We start from the raw sequence: 18,320 nt of genomic DNA on the forward strand, positions 1-18,320 counted from the left end.
AAGAAAAAAAGATAAGAATTCATTCTGCACTGGCTTTTCCCGAGGGTACAGATGGGATCGAAAAGACAAAAATAAGGTTTTAATTCACCGGTGATTTTCCCACCCCGTCTCAAGCTTCTTTTTGATTTCTAAGCATCCATTTTCCTGGGTCGTCTTGGGAGGGTTGCAGGGTTTCAATCCATTAACACAGTAGTAGGCCAGTGAAATTTCAGAATAGGCTGAGATGAACAGCCACAATGAGGACACAAACTGCCCCAGGGCTCCCGGCGTAACTCAGACAGCCTGTGTTCCAGCTCCTAGACATGATCTGCCATCCTAAAGGAGGGGGTCCCTTTGGAGAGCCCCCTTTCTCTACACTACTCCCCCTGACCCCACTTGAATTTATTCCACTTGGAAGAGAAACAGCCTTGTTACCCGGTCCATACCAGCTTTCTGTTTTGGACACCTCCTTGGCATTAACTGTACCTGCATCAATGACCTTCTTCCACCCTCCACCCGCCCTTTCCTCACCCTCCTCTTCCCAGCTCCTCGCCACTCCCCAGGACTCTTGGCTTCCTATGGGCATACTTCCCAAGCTCCCCCAAGGTTGAGTCTAGGACAGCAACACTCAGACTTAAGTCTGCTTCCAAACCACCTTGACAGAGTGTTGTACAGTTCTCATCCAGTAGATCTGGGGGTGCTAGCTGGAAATTTGCATTCCTAATAAGTTTAATAATGAGACCATGCTAGGAGAACCGTTCTCAGATGGAGGCCAAGGAAGGGGAGATCTACATTAGCTTGTGCTTTGGCGCCATCTAGTGGCTAGAGATAGCAACAGCATGAGCTGGCCTGTGCAGTACAAAGACTCACTCTTCAAAAACTTCAAAAACACGTTCTCCTTTACTGTCTCTACATTTTAAGGCAGGCTTTTGACTGTTTAAATGACCTCTTTCCATTGTCTGAACAACTACAGAACAGGACCATTACAAACTATGTCCTTCCGGATGTGGTAGAAATGAAACAGGAAGGTGGTGTTTGGAATCTGGAGACTAAACTGGGCAACCTTTGATAACTGTCCTCCAGGTACATCTGACCTAAGGCATAACACCGAACACATGGCATACATCAGAACTGCACCCAGATTATACAACAATTAACTCTAACCCCAAACCAAGTCACCATAGCAACCAAGGATTCCATGTCATCCAGGGAGGAAATTCCATACCTAGGGTCTCGGGACATTCCTCTCTTGGTAGAGAACTGCCTGATCTGTATGAAACCCTCCAGCATCACATAAATTGGGTATAGTGGTCACACCTGTAATCCCAGCCCTGGCAGGAGGTAGATGTAGGAAGTTCAAGGTCGCTAGATGGTGGCTGGAGGTGCACGCCTTTAATCCCAGCACTTCTGAGGCAGAGGTAGGCAGATCTCTGAGTTTGAGGCTAGCCTGGTCTACAGAGTGACAGCCAAGGCTACCCTGTCTCAGAAACAAAACAAACTTCAAGGTCTTATATAGAGAAGTTGAAAGTCATGCTCAAAGAACAAAAAATAAATAAATAAAAAGGAAATGGCAGGGTCACAAGCTCAGGGCTTGCTTCTACTACCTGGACTACGGAGTCCAGACTTGGACAACTGTCTCAAAATGAAAACGCAAAAAGGGCTAGTGATGTAGCCTAGTCACAGGACATGTGCAAAGGCCTGTGTTTATGCCCTAGTGCTGGGGGGGGGGAAATATGTAGGTTTCAAAGTTCCGTTCTTAAGGATTTCCGGTTTGGTGGGCCTGTGCTAGGACCCAACCACTTGCAAGCATTATGAGCAAACTGAAGCAAATGGCTTGAGCCTTTAATGTGAGCTACTGTCAGAAGGACTGTGACCTACAACAATGTCCCCCTACCTAGCACCACCCAACAGAAACGGTCTGGGCTGCACACGTGACCACGCATGTCCATTAGCCACCCTTTAAACATCAAAGGGGTGACAGGAAGAGCTGACAGTGGTAAAGCGTTTGAGTTCTCAGCACCAACATGGTGGCCCACAACCATCTGTATCTCCAGTTCTAAGGGGCCTGACACCCTTTTTTGACTTCTTCCGGCCCCAGGCAGACAAACATGTGATACACAGACGGATCTGCAGGTTAAATACCCATACATATAAAATACTATTTTTTTTTAAGTCTAAGAAGGAACTGGGTATGTGCTTTGGTGGGTAGAGTGCCTGCCTACCATGAAGTCCTAAATTGGATCCCTGGCACGGCATAGCCAGCCATGGGGGTGCACACCCATGCTCAAGCGCTTGTGTGTATGGCGGTTTGGAAGAAAATGGCCCCCAAAGGGAATGGCACTATTAGGAGGTGTGGCCTTGCTGGAGGAAGTGTGTCACTGTGAGAGCAGACTTTGAGGTCTCTCCGGCTCAAGCTTCCCTCAGTGTGACAGTCAGCTTCCTGAAGATGTAGCTCTCTCAGCTCCAAAGCCACGTCTGCCTGCACACTGCCATGCTCCCCGTCATGACGACAGCGGAGCAAACTTCTGACACTGTAAGTGAGCCACCCCAATTAAATGTCCCCTTTATAAGAATTGCTGTGGCCACGATGTCTCTTCACAGCAGTGAAAACCCTAACTAAGATAATGTGGAAAGATCAGAAGTTCAAGATCACCATTGGCTAACATAAGAGATTCAAGGCCAGCTTAAGCTACTTGAGATTTTCTATTGAAAACTAAATAAAGCATGCATATTTCACCTACTCTGTCCAAGACATTGTTTTGCAAGCATGCCTTTTCTGATACAATCAATCTATTTTGCATTTGTCACACCGCCAACAGCGACCACATTCACTAAGAGCAGTAAACATCATGGCAGCTTTTATGCATGATGACCTAAAACCAGCTTGAATGAACATGAGCCAAAGGGTGTGTCAACAAACGGCAGCATGCTCAGAGTGGAATCTATACAAGCAAAGATAGCAACTATGCAGCAACTCACATTGTGTTGGGTGAACACAAACCCTCAGAGGCCAGAGACATCAGATACTCTGGGGCTGGAGTTACAGATGATTATGAGCCTGATTTGGGCACCGGGAACTGAACCCAGGACCTCTGAGCCATAACTCCCACCCTGGGTTTTTGGTGTAGATTGAGGATGAGATCCTCAGGCATGTACAAGAACTCACTTTACTGAGCCATCTACCTAGCCCTGCAAATAGTCATTTAAAATAAGTAATTTATTGTGTCTGTACGTATATGCGCAGGTGTGTGTGCGTAGCCACAGAGGCCAGAAGATGGCGTCAGATCTCCTATGTAGGTGCTAGGGACCTGACCCTAGGTCTCTGGAAGAGCAAGCATTCTCTTAACTGCTGAATGTTCTCTCCATCCTCCCTAAAGATAATAGTGTTGACTTATTCTCACTGTGTAGCCTTTTCTCAGTCTAGTCAAATCTGCAACTCTCAGATTCAAGCACCTGGCAGATTTCATAGTAAATCTAATATGCAGCCACAGTGGACAACCACAGCCCTGGGGAAGTACTCAGACTTTGATGATGAGCAAGGGAACAGACTCTGAATCATTAAAACAAAGATAAGGAACCAGGTACAGTGGCCTGTGGTTATGTAGGCCCAGTCCACCCCATAGAGAGCAGAGCTTGGATCCCAGGAGACAGGTTCAAGGCCAGGCTCAGCTGATTCTGAGCCCGGTCCCTAGCTCACCAGAGGTTACCAGGATCCTACACAGAAGTGAAGAAGTTAGGCTAACCATCTGTTAGAACCACTGGCCCACTTCCTCAGAGCTGCTTCCAGAAGGCTCTGGGTTTCTCAGTTTCGTAGGCCCTAGCAGGCTTGGTGTACACACAAAGGCGCTTAGTGGAGAAACCCATAGGATAGGTCAGAGTGCCTTTCCTGTCATCCTGCCAGGGAGACCAGAGAGAGACAAGAACTCCAACCCGGCTCAGGTAGGAGGCGTCAATCAGCCCAGGGTACCAGGGCTTCTCCAATGCGGTCTCTACCAGACCTCAGCTGGGCCTACTTCTGTCAACACTGATCTCACTCTGAGCATTGTCTTTATAAAAATACATTAAGAGGAATCTTCAGTTGGCCCGTTTGCGGAACAGATTAGCCCCAAATCAAATCTGGCAAGTTTATCAGCATTCACCTTCATTTAGAATACATAGCTAAAAGCTGGGTGGCGGCGGTGCCCTCGCCTTTGATCCCAACACTCGGGAGGCAGAGGCAGGGGGAGTTCTGTGAGTTCAAGTCCAGCCTGGTCTACAAAGGGAGTTCTGGGACAGCCAGAGCTGTTACACAGAGAAACCCTGTCTTGAAAAACCAGTGTGTGTGTGTGTGTGTGTGTGTGTGTGTGTGTGTGCACTAATATTACAGTGCATGTATGGAGGTCAGAGGGCAACTTCACATCCCACCGAGGCAGGTTGCACCAGGCTAGCTGCCGAGAGCTTCTGGGGATTGTCATCTCCCCCTCCCATCATAGGCACACAGGGGTTACTGGTGTACACTACAGCATCCAGGTTCATGTAGGGTCTGGGGATCCAAACAAGGATCTCCCAGCCCATCACCTCCAGAGTAAGAGTTATGGGAACAGAGCAGGGAACTTTGCCCAAGACAAGCAGAGTATGGTGCTTAGATGGCCCTGTGGCCAGAGTTCTGTCTTTGGAGAGAGGGCCGGTGGGTTGTGTGGGTTAAAAAGGAATGGCTCATAGATGGGAATGCTTGGTCACTAGGAAGTGGCGCTACTTGACAGGGGTTAGGAGGTGTGGCCTTTCGGAGTAGACGTGTCACTGGGAGTAGCATTTGGGGTTTTAAATGCTTAAGCGGATCCCAGTGGCTGTCTCTTCCTGCTGCCTGCCGATCTGGATGTAGAAGACAGCAAATAGTACTATATAATGTTAACTTTTTTATTACCATTAAAGGCATGCAATGGTGGCACATGCCTTTAATCCCAGCACTCAGGAGGCAGAGGCAGGCAGATCTGAGTTTGAGACCAGCCTGGTCTACAGAGCAAGTTCCAGGACAGCTAGGGCTTCACACAGAAACCCTGTATTGAAAAACAAAACAAAACAAAAAAAAAAAAAAATTTTTTTTTTCCTTAGTGGTTCTTGGAAACTTTTGCCACATTGGTGAGTCAGGTTGTATTTCTACTAGATAGTACCAGACTAGAAAGGAACCCACATTCTCTTGTCCATGACATTGTCAACTGAGGTAACTGAGGTTGATTTTCCCTTCTAAGGTCATCACACATTAAAAGCACTTACCCACTCTACACCCATGGTGCCTAACCCTATTTTACTTGGTCCACTCTCAGGAGCTGGCTGCTGATCCCAGTGTTAACTAAGGCTGTGGTCGCTATAGCAGTGACCCCGGAACCCAGGCTCTGCTATGACCAGCCACTTCCACACACCCGCGTCAAACTGGAAGAGTCGGTCCAGATCTCTCCTCCCATTCTCTTCTGGTTCATGCTAACATGCTCCTTGATGTAACCCCACTAGTAGCAGGAGTCTCAGATGAGCTTGTCTGGAAAACTCCAGAAACCTGCTCCTCTGCCTTTATCTGCTTTTTTTTCCTCTCCAACTCCCAACCATGTCCTAAGGAACCATCCTTCAGACCCTGCACTTTGGCCCAAGGAGCCCTGTCCATCCCAAGGGAAGCATTCTGGTGTCGTCGGGACTACAGCGGTCTGTGCCTCTCTCTGCCACCTACTGCGTCCTGTCCCTACACCAGACCCTGTGCTGCTCTCTGGATGCAGAAGCCAAAGGAAGCTTAGCCGCCACCCGGTGGGGTAAGATGAAGGGAAAGAACTGGCCAAAACGGCCTCCAAGATCATGAGTCTTCTTTTATCAAGGTCCTTGGAGAGCCACAGCTGGAAACTCTGTAGACCACACCATTCACAACCAACCACCTTCTACAGTCCCCAGCCCCAAATCTTTGCCACCACTGAAGAAAAATGGACTCAAGGTTATAGTTTATACAATTCATGATTTATGTAAGTCAAAGATACTTAAGTTATTCTTAAATTGCACAATGCTAAAGACAGTCTATAAAAGAGTCAAACACACCACTGCAAGGTAATTCAATGAGTTTTTGTTGTTTTTTTTTTTTTTTTTTTAAATAAATGTGTACAGAAAAAAAAAATCCCCTGATGGCAATCTCCCCATCCAGCTTCCTGTCTGTGTACAGGAAACTGCAGGAGACCCTGGCTGGGACAGCAGGGGCAGCAGTCCTACTCTGTGGGATGGACTTTCATTTCCGGGTGAAGAAGGTGAGAGAGTTTTGAGTTCAGTTCCCTTTGTTCTCCAGTGTGTTCTTGTACAAAATATTACACTTTTAAACATGTATTTACAGAGTTTGCACAGATAGAAAATGATTACAAATTACAACCGGGCTTGGCAAGATAATAGCTTCCCCCTCCCCCACTCACCGGGGTTAGGTGTGATGATCGTTCCATATTTACATCTAAGTTTAAAAAAGTCTGAGCTCCTACAGACCCACCAGGAGGAAGTATATAAAAGCTGGCTCCACACGCCAATTCATCCACGTGAGCTATACAGGGGTCGATACCAGCCAGCCAGTCCATCCCCGGATAAACTCAGAAACAGACCCTCTCAGCCAGCCAGCCCCACACCCGCCCTGGCCTGCCTGCTGCAGGGTGTGGGATTTGGGTGAGGAGAGGGGAGCGGGTGGAATGGGAACAGGACAACCTGGTTAAGAGACCTTCCTTCAAACAAACAGCCTCCAGCAGGGCTAACCCAGCTGGCTGGTGAAATGCCATCCTAAGGCTTTGAAAAGAACACACAGCTCCTCGGGGAGGTTGCGTCTTTTCGGCAGGGCTACAGAACGGGGGGAAAGAAGACCCCAGAGAAAGAACCGTGTTTGCTATTCTGATGTTAAATATCTGTCCTGAGTGCCAAGCCCAATCTCAACAGTGCAAAAAACAGACCAAAGTAGCTGAGGAGGCCGAGGTCAAAGGTTGGCATAGTAGCTGTCCACCCACTGTGCAAGGCCTCGCTCCACCAGCGACCGATTTATCAACACCACCTGGAAAACAAGAGTTTTTCTTCAGAGTTCTACGAGGCACTCTGGGGCTAGGGCTCAAGACAGCGTGGGTTCTCCTACCCGACTCCCCAGTCACAGCCAGGGAGCAGGTGCAGACGCAGGGCATAACTACAGCAGGCTTTTTTCTTACATGTTGGTGCCACTTTGGCACAGGCTTCTAAAATCTTGAAGAAACCCCAAGCCTTGACAGTAAGGATAGGAGCAATGGACAGAGGTCCTGAAAGGTCTAGAGCAGGGTCTCCCCAGCTTGGCACTAAGGTACTTTGTGTTAGGAGAGGCTGTCCCACAAGTTACATGTTCAACAGTATTTCTAGTAGCTACATGCCACTAACATCGTCACTCCCAACTGTGGAACCCGGTGTTCCCTGGGTGGCACTGGTCCACAATCGTGACATTTAATAATGCCAGAACAAGTTCCCAGTCGGCCCACTGCTGCTGACAGCAACTTGGGTGGAAAGGGGCAAACTCACTTCATCTCCAACCACACTCCATAGCTGAATCAGAGGAAGGCCAGTCGCACTGTAGCTTGTCACCTGGAGGAGCAGGGGGCAGAGAAAACACCTTAGGCTACATTGTGCATGCTCTTGAAACTTGACAAGGCCCCAGGGAGGCCTCAAACTCAAAGCCCCCTTACCTCAGCGTATCAATGCTGGGGTTATAGGATAGTGCGTCAGGCCTGGCTTGTACACACTTCAAGCCTGCCAGTCACTCCAGGCTCCTGACTATAGGACACTAGGAATTAAATGTCAGATCTCCAGAAGCCTGGACACTTAGTTGCACTAGGTAGGCGCCTCCTCCCCTGGCAGCCCATCTGCTCTGCCAGCCTCCTGCCCCAACCACATACCTGGGCCAGCAGTGCTGTGTTGCCTGTCATCTCACTCATGGCTGCATCTGCCTCAGGTGAAAAGTGGTCGTCATCTTGAAGAGAAGGGGAAACCAGTTTCAGACACCCCACTGGGGCAAAACAGTCTTGTCACCTGCAGTCTGCTCCAGATGCTGCAGACCTCGGGACTGCATCTCTGGGAGCCGCCTTGCCAGCAGGTCCTGTCTCTGTGACTCAAGTGGGTGAACAGAGAAGCTACATGGGTCCCCCAAGGTGTAGGCAGACAGAAAGGCTGCCTTCGACGCAAGCAGGGCTCTCTGCCATTTATCTAGAAGCCAGCTATACTGAACAAGTGTGCACCTCCACCAAACCAGCCAATGCCCCCCAGAATACAGGAGAACAGGTCCATTATACAGGCAAAGGCTGACCCCAAAGGACGAGTGGTTCCCACGGTGGCGCAGGCGGGGCTCCAATCCAAGCAGTTGGCCCAGTATGGGTAGCTGCCCTCTAATAGACCCTGAGGTGCCATCTACTGGGCTGGCTTACAAACGTGACATACAAGAACACGCCCAAGGTGGAGGGCAAGAGCTTATAGAGTGTGGTGGAAATCTTGTGATAAAGGAAGGCTGATTTCAGAGGCCTGGCCAGATGCTTAGATGGACAGGGTCTTGCTGTGTGAGTAGCTCAGGCTGGCCTCAAACTCATGGCAATCCTGCTTTGGCCTCCTGAGTACTAGATTACAAGTGTGCACACCATGCCTGGTTATACTGTAGTATATCCAGAGCACTTAAACTGCTCTACACAACACAGGACCTGAAGGGGCCTGCATGGGAGACAGGGGGATGGGTTAAAGACTTTTACATAGAGCCAGAAGAAGCTGTGATCCGACCACTCTAAAACAGTACACTCTCACAGCTACCCTGACGGACAAGTGCCATCCTCCCATGCCAGAGGACAGTCAGGCTAAGGAGCTTTTGGTCTCAGACACCAATCAGCACAGTTCGCACCAAGCCCTAAGGAGCAGAGATCGTGCTGAGCAGTGGGCTGACCTCAGGCCTGGCTATCTGGACCACGTTCCAAAGTTCCTCACTGGACCTCTCAAACTGGCAGTTGGGTAAAGTATAAGGCAGCAGACCGCGAATGAGGAGCCACAGCAGTATTAGCGTTGCCTGGGGACTTGCAAAGAAATCCAAGATCTACTCAACCAGAAGCTAACAATGGCACCAACCATGTTTACACAGGCTCCAGATGAGAAAGAAGGGGGGCTCTAAGAAAGCCCCCGGTGCCCACCAGTGCCCAGCCCAAAGCTGGATGCCCTGCCTGTTACCTGATAGTGGAACCACACTGTCCAGAAGGACTTCTGCTCCTTGGAATGGCAGGGTCACAAAGTCAGACCTAGGAAAGCATGAAAGAGATGGGCTTAATATGGACCACAAGTATTTACCTTCTCCTGAGCACAGCAAACCTAATCTAGGATGACGTGCACACCTGAATGCAGATGGGCAGCTGCTGCGAGCCTGACTCAGAGGGATTTCCTTTGATGCCTCCCACAGACCAGCCTTCTAGTTCTGCATAGCTGAGGCAGGCCATCGTGTCTCTCTACACCTGACTCTGTTAACACAAAGTTGGCAGCAGGAGGGACGACTCCAGGACCACCTGAAGCTGGGTAGAACTGAGCCATGCACCCCATGCCATGCAGGGGTGACTTGTGACTGGCCAAGGAATCCCACTCACCTAATTTGCCGGAGCACGTCGACTTTCACCCTCTTATATCCACCATAGTCCACGTAGCGAATCTCCACCTCATTGGTCTCCTCATAGGAGGCCACTACTTGGGCTCGCCACCAGGCCCCGTCCGCACCAGGGGCAGCGCAGATAACCGTTACTGCAGGGCAGGAGGATAAGTGTGTGGAACACGTCTGGACTAGGGAAGGGCTGCGAGGGCTACCCTGGTCACTGCTCCCCACCTTCCCACATGCTCACAGGCGTGCATTTCCGTGGATAGTGGGTGGGCAGGGACAATATGAATCCTACACAAAACCTCTCCCAGAGCCCAAGAGGAACAAGGGAAAACCCAGAACACGGGAAATCCAGGTTAGCATATTCCCAATCCCTGAAGGGCCTTCCATCTAGATCCATGACTCTTGAAATTTACTGCAGCCTGAAACTGGCACCTGAACCAGAATAAGACAAGCAAAACATAAAACTCGGTGAACAGGGTGAAGGCCTGCCTTTTGTGTGCCTGCGTATGCATGCAGAGGGCAAGGATAGCCTTAGCTGTCATTCTTCAGACAGTATGCCTTTTGGTTTGTTTTTTAAATGATGACTAGCCAATAAACCCTAGGATTCTGCCTATCTCTGTCTTCCCAGACAGAGAATCAGACGCGCACATACGCACCTTTTTTAATAGAGGGAAATCAAACTCATCCTATGGAAAGCATTTCACTGAGTTACTGCCCCAGACTCAGTGCCTAAGGAAAAGTCCCCAAGAGAATCAAGAACTGCCAATCACTGCAGAGCTCAGTGGCCCAGTATCTATGGTCTGTCCTACTCTAGCCCACAACAACTCAGATGGAAAGCCTGGCCAGAAGGACACCGGGGCCTGTCTATGCCTCACACCATCTAACTCCAGCCTCAGGAGGTACAGTGTCCCTAGGCAGCCATCAAGCTGGGCAGCCACAGGATAAAGGTCACAGAAGCACCTCTAGAACCTCGAGCAGAAGACTACCACCCTTGGTCCTGATGCAGACAACGGAGGCTCCGGTGCAGCCACCCTTAGGCTCCAGCTTGATCTTCTCACTATAGCATTGGAGAATCTGATGAAAACTAAAACCTCATTCTTCCAAAACTGCTACCTCAAAGCCCAGGAGGGGACAGAGGAATGTTCTGCCATTTAGTCCCCTCCCAGCCCCTGCTCAAGTGTTGTCTGATGAAGTCCCTTCGTTTCAGAGATGGGTTCCTCACCTGTCATGTGGAGATATATTACATCCCCAAAGTTTTCTATGTGACACAGACTGCATATCACTCTACTTCCTGGTGGCAAGCCTGGGTAACACCTGGTATCACCCCACGTAGAAGACACAAAGCCCAGGCTGGAGAGATGGCTCAGTGGTTAGGAGCACTGGCTGCTCTTGCGGAGGATCTGGGTTTGATTCCCAGCAACCACAAGGTGGTTCAAAACCATCCATAACTACAGTTCCAGGGGGCCTGAAGCCCTCTTCTGATCTCCATGGGAACCAAGCACACATGTGCTACACATACATACATGCAGGCAAAATACTTACACATAAAATGAATAATGTAATTTTTAAAACATTAAGAAGACAAAGTGTTGGGACTATGATCTGAGTCCACCAGAAAAATGCCACTCCAATGCTACTGCTTTGGTGAGTCAGCGGAAACACTAGCTAGCCAGAAAACTCAACCCAGCACAATTCCATGACAATGCAAGAACTCAGAGATGCTGTCACACAAGGGAGTCCCAAACAATCTCTTCCTAGTCTAGACCAAGTGTGGAATGGGCAACCCAGGCCTACATGTCTTGGCCTGACCAGTCCAGAACTCTCCCATTCTCTAGGCAGCACTTACTTTCCACCGGGGTGGGCAAGGTGGGTATTCCAGGCTGAGAGTAACAGAGGTACATCTGCTGGTCCAGGCTGCGCAGAGCATGGAAGGTGGGGTGTGTGTGCTGCTGTACAAACAGGTGCCCGGCATTGACCTGGTTGACCACGATGACTTCCACAGTGATACCATCAGGCAGCATGAGCTAGAGGAGGAAGAGGAAATCAACACTGTCCAGTTCTTCTTATGTCTGGGATATGCCCAGAGGCCCCAGGACGAGCCCATGGACTGACACTGCCATCAGTAACAACGTGACACCCAGATAGCAGAGGCCTGTTGCCTGCCACTAGAGGCAGCCTCACCTCGGGATCAGACAGGGGCACCACCCCCCCCCCCAATCCAAACTAACTGTATCAGTCATGCAGGATCCTCACACCGGCTGGGCAAGGGTCCATCCCCTGGAGCATGCCTGCCTGCCCTCTGACCCTCCCACTTCTTTTGATGAGTCTGTAAGACTCAAGGAGGGCAAACAGGGAGCGAGCAGCTTGCTTAGAACAACACGCCTGGAAACACTGGGTGGATAGACAGCCTCAGGCCCCTTTGGACCTGCAGCAGACTCCAGATCTTTCTGCCTGAAAACATTCTCTGCCTCCGAAGAACAAGCAGCAGCCTCAGTTGGGCTCACTGCTAAGGTTTGCAGAGCTGGTGTCCTGGTCACTCCTCTGTGCTTTCTACTTGGCCCCTAGAGCATACTCCCCTCCACCCCCACAGGTGTCCCCCAAACTCTTCACTTCGGTGAGGGTCTATAGGTGCACTTAGCTGCTAAGGCCCCCGTGAAAGGCTCTGGCAGAGGCCATGGAGCTCTCAGGTTTGTGCTCTAGCACCATTTTTCCTGATGCTAAGCTATATAGGTAGCAAAGCAGGGTTTTGCATACAGGAGGGTTTGAATTGCATTTCAAGTCTGGTGGCCCCAAGAAGAACTTCCTTTGTCTTCTGTGGGTCCCCAGAGTCCTGCCGACTTCAAAGTCTCCTCAGTCCCACTGAGCAAGCAGAATACAAGGGGAGTAAACAACCGACAGTAGCTGCTCCATTATTTTAACAAGAGAGGCTATAATAGCCAAGGCTCCTGGGAAAACCTCTAATTCAGGAATAAAGCACAGAGTGGGGCCCAGCCCACTCCCAAATGCCCACAGTGACATGAACACCAACCCAGCCCAGCCCCCCCCCCCCCACCACACAAGGGTCTCTGTCGAGGGAAGGCAGCTCAAACACCTACCGTCCTAAACAAAACTTAAAGGGCAATTTTCTTGAAGCAGCTTGCTCAGCCCAGCTGTGAAATGCAGTAAATAGTCTGTGGCAACAGAACTCTGCATGTCTACTCCCAACGACAGGCGACCAACAGAGGGCCTAAGGCATGTGTGCCCATTGCTCTGGAGATATTAGCTTTTCTTCTGCTAAATTCTAGGGCTTCCAGGCTGGGGACTCTGCATTTACCAACTACAATGTAGGAAGTTCCTGGGGAGATGAAAAAGGAGGGGATCCTTCACCAGGGCCACTGTCCAGCCTAGCTGACTAGAAAGAACATAATGACCCACCGAAGTCTCCCCGAAATCCTTCTTGGCAGATCCCACCCGAGGCCTGTGATGCTGGGCAGTGACTATAGGTATGGCCCCAGCCTTTTAGGCGCCCACACCCAGTCTCCTGGCGTAACCCTCTTTAGGCAAATGGCTAGAAAAAAAAATAGAATGACCAAGTGGCAGGAAAATATAGTCCTCCCAGTGTGGGGTCAAGAGGCCCTGGCTCCTTGCCAGTATCTATCCTATTTTCAGAAAACATACAGGCCCAGCAACAGTGCTGAGTGGAGGCCAGAACTGAGCACATAGACACCCATGGGCCTGTTTGGCCCACACACTAACAGTGTCTCAACTGGGGTAAGTTTAGGGGAAGGGTCAAGTAGGGTCCTGGCGAGATGGCTCACCCAAGATGTCATCGGTAGGGAAGGCAGTGCCAGCGAAGGCAGTGGAGGTGCATAGATATTGGTGAGGTTCAGTTCCTTAAACTTCTTCCCAATCAAGTTCAGGGCTTTATCTACATGGTGCTGAGAACCTAAGGGCAGGGGACAAGATACACAGCCACTGTTAAGAGAAAAGTGACAGCAAACACAAACCCACCCACATGCCATTCGCTAGGGTTCTAATGTGCAAGGGTTTCTAAGGTGCCAAACATTGGGCTTTGCTTTAGGAATGAAGTGTGTAAATCTACTCCCCTCTGACATCTTTGCTGATCTGACCCATGCTTTAAACACAAAAAGAAGTTGGCAGATGGGAAAGGGACAAATGGCTTTGGCCAGAAGGTACCTGTGTTCTGTGAGGGAAATTTGGGTGACAGGCAGTGTGCCTCAGGACCTGTCCATTGAATACCCACCCTTATCCTGGCCAGACAGACAGACAGTGTAGAGGGACAGAGTCGCCTGCAAGCAAGCACTGAACTGGGGTAGCCTGAAGGGAAGACACCCAGTGTGTACTCTTAACTAGAAACCTACAGTTTCTGCTCACAGGCTAAAATTCCAAACGGACAATTGCAACCTGGATGCCACTGCCTTAATTTCAGGCAAGGGAGCTAAGCAGAGGGGTAACACACCACTGACCTTCTATGTGGCAGATCTGGACATTCTGGGTATAAGGCAGGGTAGAGATGTAGATCTTGGCACCGGATGTCTGCTTCAGAAAACTCACGTACCGGCCCTGCTTGCCAATCAGTCGACCAACTAAGTGCTTCCAGGGGGGGTTGGGTGGGGGAGAGAGAGAGATCAGGGAAACAGGAAACCAACTCCTCACTGCCCAAAGACCTAGGCTTATTCTGTGTAATGTCAAACTCACACTGCTGGTGTTAGCTTTTATTTTTCAGAACTGTTCTAAGCATTTAGGTTCTGTCGCAGAACCTACAAACAGTGACATATTGCTTTTATTGGTTGATGAATAAAGCTGTTTTGGCCAATGGACAGGCAAGATTTAGCTAGGCAGGAATTCTGAACAAAGAGACAGGAAAAAGAAAGACAAAGGACAGACACCATGTAACTACTGGGAAGGTAAGACGCCCAGGCATTCTCTAGTAAGATAAAACTATGTGAAGATATACAGATCAATAGTTATGGGTTAACACTTAAGAAAGAACTAGCCGGTAAGAAGCCTAAGCTAATGGCCAAACAATTATAAATAGATATTAAGTCTCAGAGTGGTTATTTCATAGTGGCTTCGGGGACCTGATTGGGCAGAGAAACCGGTCAGGAGGGACTGAGACTAGACAGAGAAAATCTCAACATAACAGACTTGATCATTTTACATATAAAGAGAAATAAGCTGATACATGCTCTGCGGCACACCCAAGACCACACAGCTGCTAAGCAGCTGAAGGGGGCAGTCTGTCCCAGGACTCAGGATCTCATCCCAACCATGTGGCTGAAACCCACAACATTAAAGAAGCAGCACCCCTACACACACACACACACACACACACACATACACACACACACACACACACACACACACACACACAGAGTTTCATGCTGGTTCCTCACATCCCTGCCCCTCTAAGTCCACTAGTGGCTACAGACAAAGAAACAGGCTGGACAATGAAAGCCTGAGAACACTCAGGCTCCCACCTCACAAGGGCCTAGTGCACCAGAGTTCAAGGCAAATAGAATATGCCAGACTTAAACACCATGTGAGACAATTCTAAACGACCCCAGCCCTGGAGGACGGCAAGGGACATGGTCCCTACTCACCCAGAGCCTGCCTCACCATGTCCTCTGTGACCACTGAGGGCAGGATTGCTAACAAGGTCACTGGGGAAGAAAACTAGCAAGGGAGCCAGCAGCCTGGGGTCAGCATAGGAGTCTTGACCCAAAGTTCAGACTGAGCCAGGCCTGCAGCTCAGCACGGAGCCAAGTGCCCTGGGAGTAAGCAGTCTGCCAATTACATCTGAGCCCCAGCGATAAACACTAATAAGTTGTTAAGGTCTAACGGCAAGGGGCTAGAAACCACTCGGCACTGGGGACTGGTGAAACAACAATCACACGATGAATAATGCAGTTAACGCAATGTTTGTAAAGACTAGCACGGGAAAATTAAATGGTTAAATATTCAGAAGTATTAATTAAAACATCACAATCTTGGCTTTAACAATCACAGGGCGGGAGGTGAGAGGGAGTGAGCGTGTTCACAGCTGCTCCCAGGCTTTGCTTCTGTTTCTAGGATTCCCCATATTCTCCCGCAGTTTAAGCTCTGCTCAGTTGTCTAGAACACTCTACAGTGCAGATCTGGGAAGGGGTCTGATGACTGGTCCTCAGGCTGACATTTGCTAGCATTTCTAAGAGGATCTGAGCTGCAGCCCACACAGAGGAGCCTGGGCTAGCAAAGCATGAGTGTCTGTGAGATGGCCCGCCTGTAGCTTCCCAGTCCCACCCATCTAATTCACTGGTCTTCTTTAAATCTGGCATTAAGGGAACTTTGACCTCCCACAGAATCCAGCCTAAAGGAATGTCACCACCCTTACCTTTGGCACCTCTATCTCCCAGATGATGAGGTCAACCTTCTTAGGGTTGGAGCTTGCCTGGACACTCTGGAGGCTGTCAGGCTTTGGAAGCCCACAGCAGCTATCCACTGAATCCATGCTGTTTCCGTCAGAACCTGCAGGGGAGGAAGTGGCATATCACACACACACACACACACACACACACACACACACACACACACACACACACACACACAGAGAGAGAGAGAGAGAGAGAGAGAGAGAGAGAGAGAGACTCCAGCTCAGCACTAACTATCAGTTTCCCAAATTCACAATACCGGGAGGCCCTGCGTACACACCCCTCTGCAAGCTTGGCAGACACCACTCAGCTAACAGACTAGAAGGTTCGGTAAAACCCAATGAAAGGAGGCCTAGGGTACCCATACACCTAATTTTAGCCTGTCACTTAACAGTCCTGCTTGCTTATTTGGCAGCCGTGCCTAGCTACAGCTGCTGGGACAGACACACACGTAGTAAGCTAGGAAGAGACATACTCTATGGGCAGGGAGAGGCGTATACAGGGTATAGTGGAGAGGGGAGCTAACAAGATGATCCACAGATCGACATGGTCCCAGGAGCAGGCCTTGCCCCTCTTCTCACAACCACCTTGCTCCCTTTCCGAATGTCCCAGCCTCTCAAACCAATGATCTCTAGTGTCTGAGGCCTCAGGTGGTGAGGGGGGGTGGGGGGTGGTCAGTCACAGCGATAGCCTATTGAGGGTCCCCTGCTCAGTCCTGATCAGGGCTCGATGGTCTCAGCCAGGTGTGGACAAAGGCTAGTGGGCTTCCTCTCTTCCCCGTTGGGCTTGGCTTGTGAAGGTGCTTCAAACAGCCCTTGGTAAGTGAGGCAAACCAAAGCTCATTATTCCAAGAGGACAGTGGGAAATGGGACTCTGGCACCAGCTTATGCTGTTCAACTCTTCCCCAGGACATGACAAAAAGGCCACTGCAAAAAAGAAAAAGGAGGAAAGGAAAAGACCAGGGACCATCCAGGGCAACTTAAGAGACTCAGCTCTGGCAGAAATACCAACTTACTGTCCTGAAACAGACTACTCCTAAGAGACAACTAATTAGGCTAGTTTCCATCTGGTTTCCCCAAACTGAGGACATTAACACTTTCCCAAGCAATCCACGTACTGTCTGGGATATAAAAGACTAAGGCCTACTTGACCTCTCCACCCCTAGGCAGGAAAAAGTCACCTCTAGAGTGACCTCCCTCAACATAAGGCCTGAGGCAAGGACCCCACCCACCCACTCACACACACCCAAGAAAGCTTCTTAGCCAGCCTTCTAGAAGCAAAACAGGCTGGTTGGGGTTTTACTGCCACACAGCCCCTGGCCTCTGTCCAAGATAATTAGAGTGGCCAACACCTGCATTTCAATGGCTCCCAGGGTAACTCAGAACCATACCAGGCCTTCAGCGGGCTGCAATCACTGACCAGCTTCCAACTCCCTGGGCCAGGCAGTCCTGTTCTTGTCCCCATGAGCTTCAGCCCCAGGGGAAGCACACAAAGTAGGGTTAAGGCTAACCTGAGAACACCAGTGCCGCTCACTCAGCACCCACAGAGTGCTCACCAGTCCCTATCCTCCTCGGGCCATGACCAATGGGCCACCCTGAACCTCCCCACCCATTGATTATGGTCTCTCACTGGAAGCCTGAAGGCATCTATCTGCACAGCTACTACAATCTGCCCGGAGCTGAGACAAGGCAGAGGGTGTTCACTCATTACAGTAATGGGCATCAGGAACATAGAAACTCCTTTATTCTTGAGATGGTCTTAAAAACCTTCCTTTTTGCCCATTGTAAGATGTGAATTTTTTATCTTAACATTTAGCACTCCAACTTGTGATGTAGCTGATTGTATCTGGCCTCCCACAGTAACGATGGGCAGAATTTGCTTTCTTTTTGAGGGTACATAAAGTCATCGTGGTATCAATCAATAGCATCTTGGGGTGACAAAATCCGGTGTGGTACCCCCCATACTCTAATGAAAGTAGCAAAACACCCAAGAAAAAAATGCCCAAGCTTCCTGGAAGAAACTGATTGGCTGGGAAGGCTCCAGGACAAAGAAGCCATGAGCCTCCTGGAAGTCACCCCGGAGATTATCAGAGTACCCCAGGGGAGCTGCAAAGCAGGGTCAGGAGCTGCTGACCTGTACGTTAGCGGTCTGAACTGTCTACGCTGGGGTCAGCACTCGAAAAACCCAGTGCACCCTCCGTTACCAAAGTGCCCTCTTTCCCGGGGTGGAGCTGCAACTGCACAGAAAAAGGATGGCTGAGGCTCTCTCTGCAGAGGAGGAGGTCACAGCAACAACCCAAGACAGCTCGAGCCTCC

The 18,320-nt window shown here is 49.9% G+C and overlaps 1 protein-coding gene across 3 annotated transcripts in view; it reads right to left on the reverse strand.

The window, feature by feature from the left end:
• Nucleotides 1-5,933: 5,933 nt before the first annotated feature.
• Nucleotides 5,934-18,320, reverse strand: part of Akap1 (A-kinase anchoring protein 1) — a 32,481-nt gene continuing 20,094 nt past the window's right edge. For all 3 annotated transcript variants that reach the window (XM_051192485.1, XM_051192561.1, XM_051192639.1), the window contains exons 3-11: nucleotides 15,969-16,102; nucleotides 14,062-14,188; nucleotides 13,393-13,520; nucleotides 11,442-11,619; nucleotides 9,588-9,738; nucleotides 9,181-9,248; nucleotides 7,875-7,948; nucleotides 7,501-7,563; nucleotides 5,934-7,012 (exon numbers count right to left, since the gene is read on the reverse strand). In XM_051192485.1, coding sequence (XP_051048442.1) covers nucleotides 6,938-7,012; nucleotides 7,501-7,563; nucleotides 7,875-7,948; nucleotides 9,181-9,248; nucleotides 9,588-9,738; nucleotides 11,442-11,619; nucleotides 13,393-13,520; nucleotides 14,062-14,188; nucleotides 15,969-16,102 — 998 coding nt within the window. In that variant the 3' untranslated portion in view covers nucleotides 5,934-6,937. The remainder of the gene's footprint in view (nucleotides 7,013-7,500; nucleotides 7,564-7,874; nucleotides 7,949-9,180; nucleotides 9,249-9,587; nucleotides 9,739-11,441; nucleotides 11,620-13,392; nucleotides 13,521-14,061; nucleotides 14,189-15,968; nucleotides 16,103-18,320) is intronic.

The sequence above is a fragment of the Phodopus roborovskii genome, unplaced genomic scaffold (genome assembly GCF_943737965.1).
Source record: "Phodopus roborovskii unplaced genomic scaffold, PHOROB, whole genome shotgun sequence".
In the NCBI taxonomy this organism is placed as follows: Eukaryota; Metazoa; Chordata; class Mammalia; order Rodentia; family Cricetidae; genus Phodopus; species Phodopus roborovskii.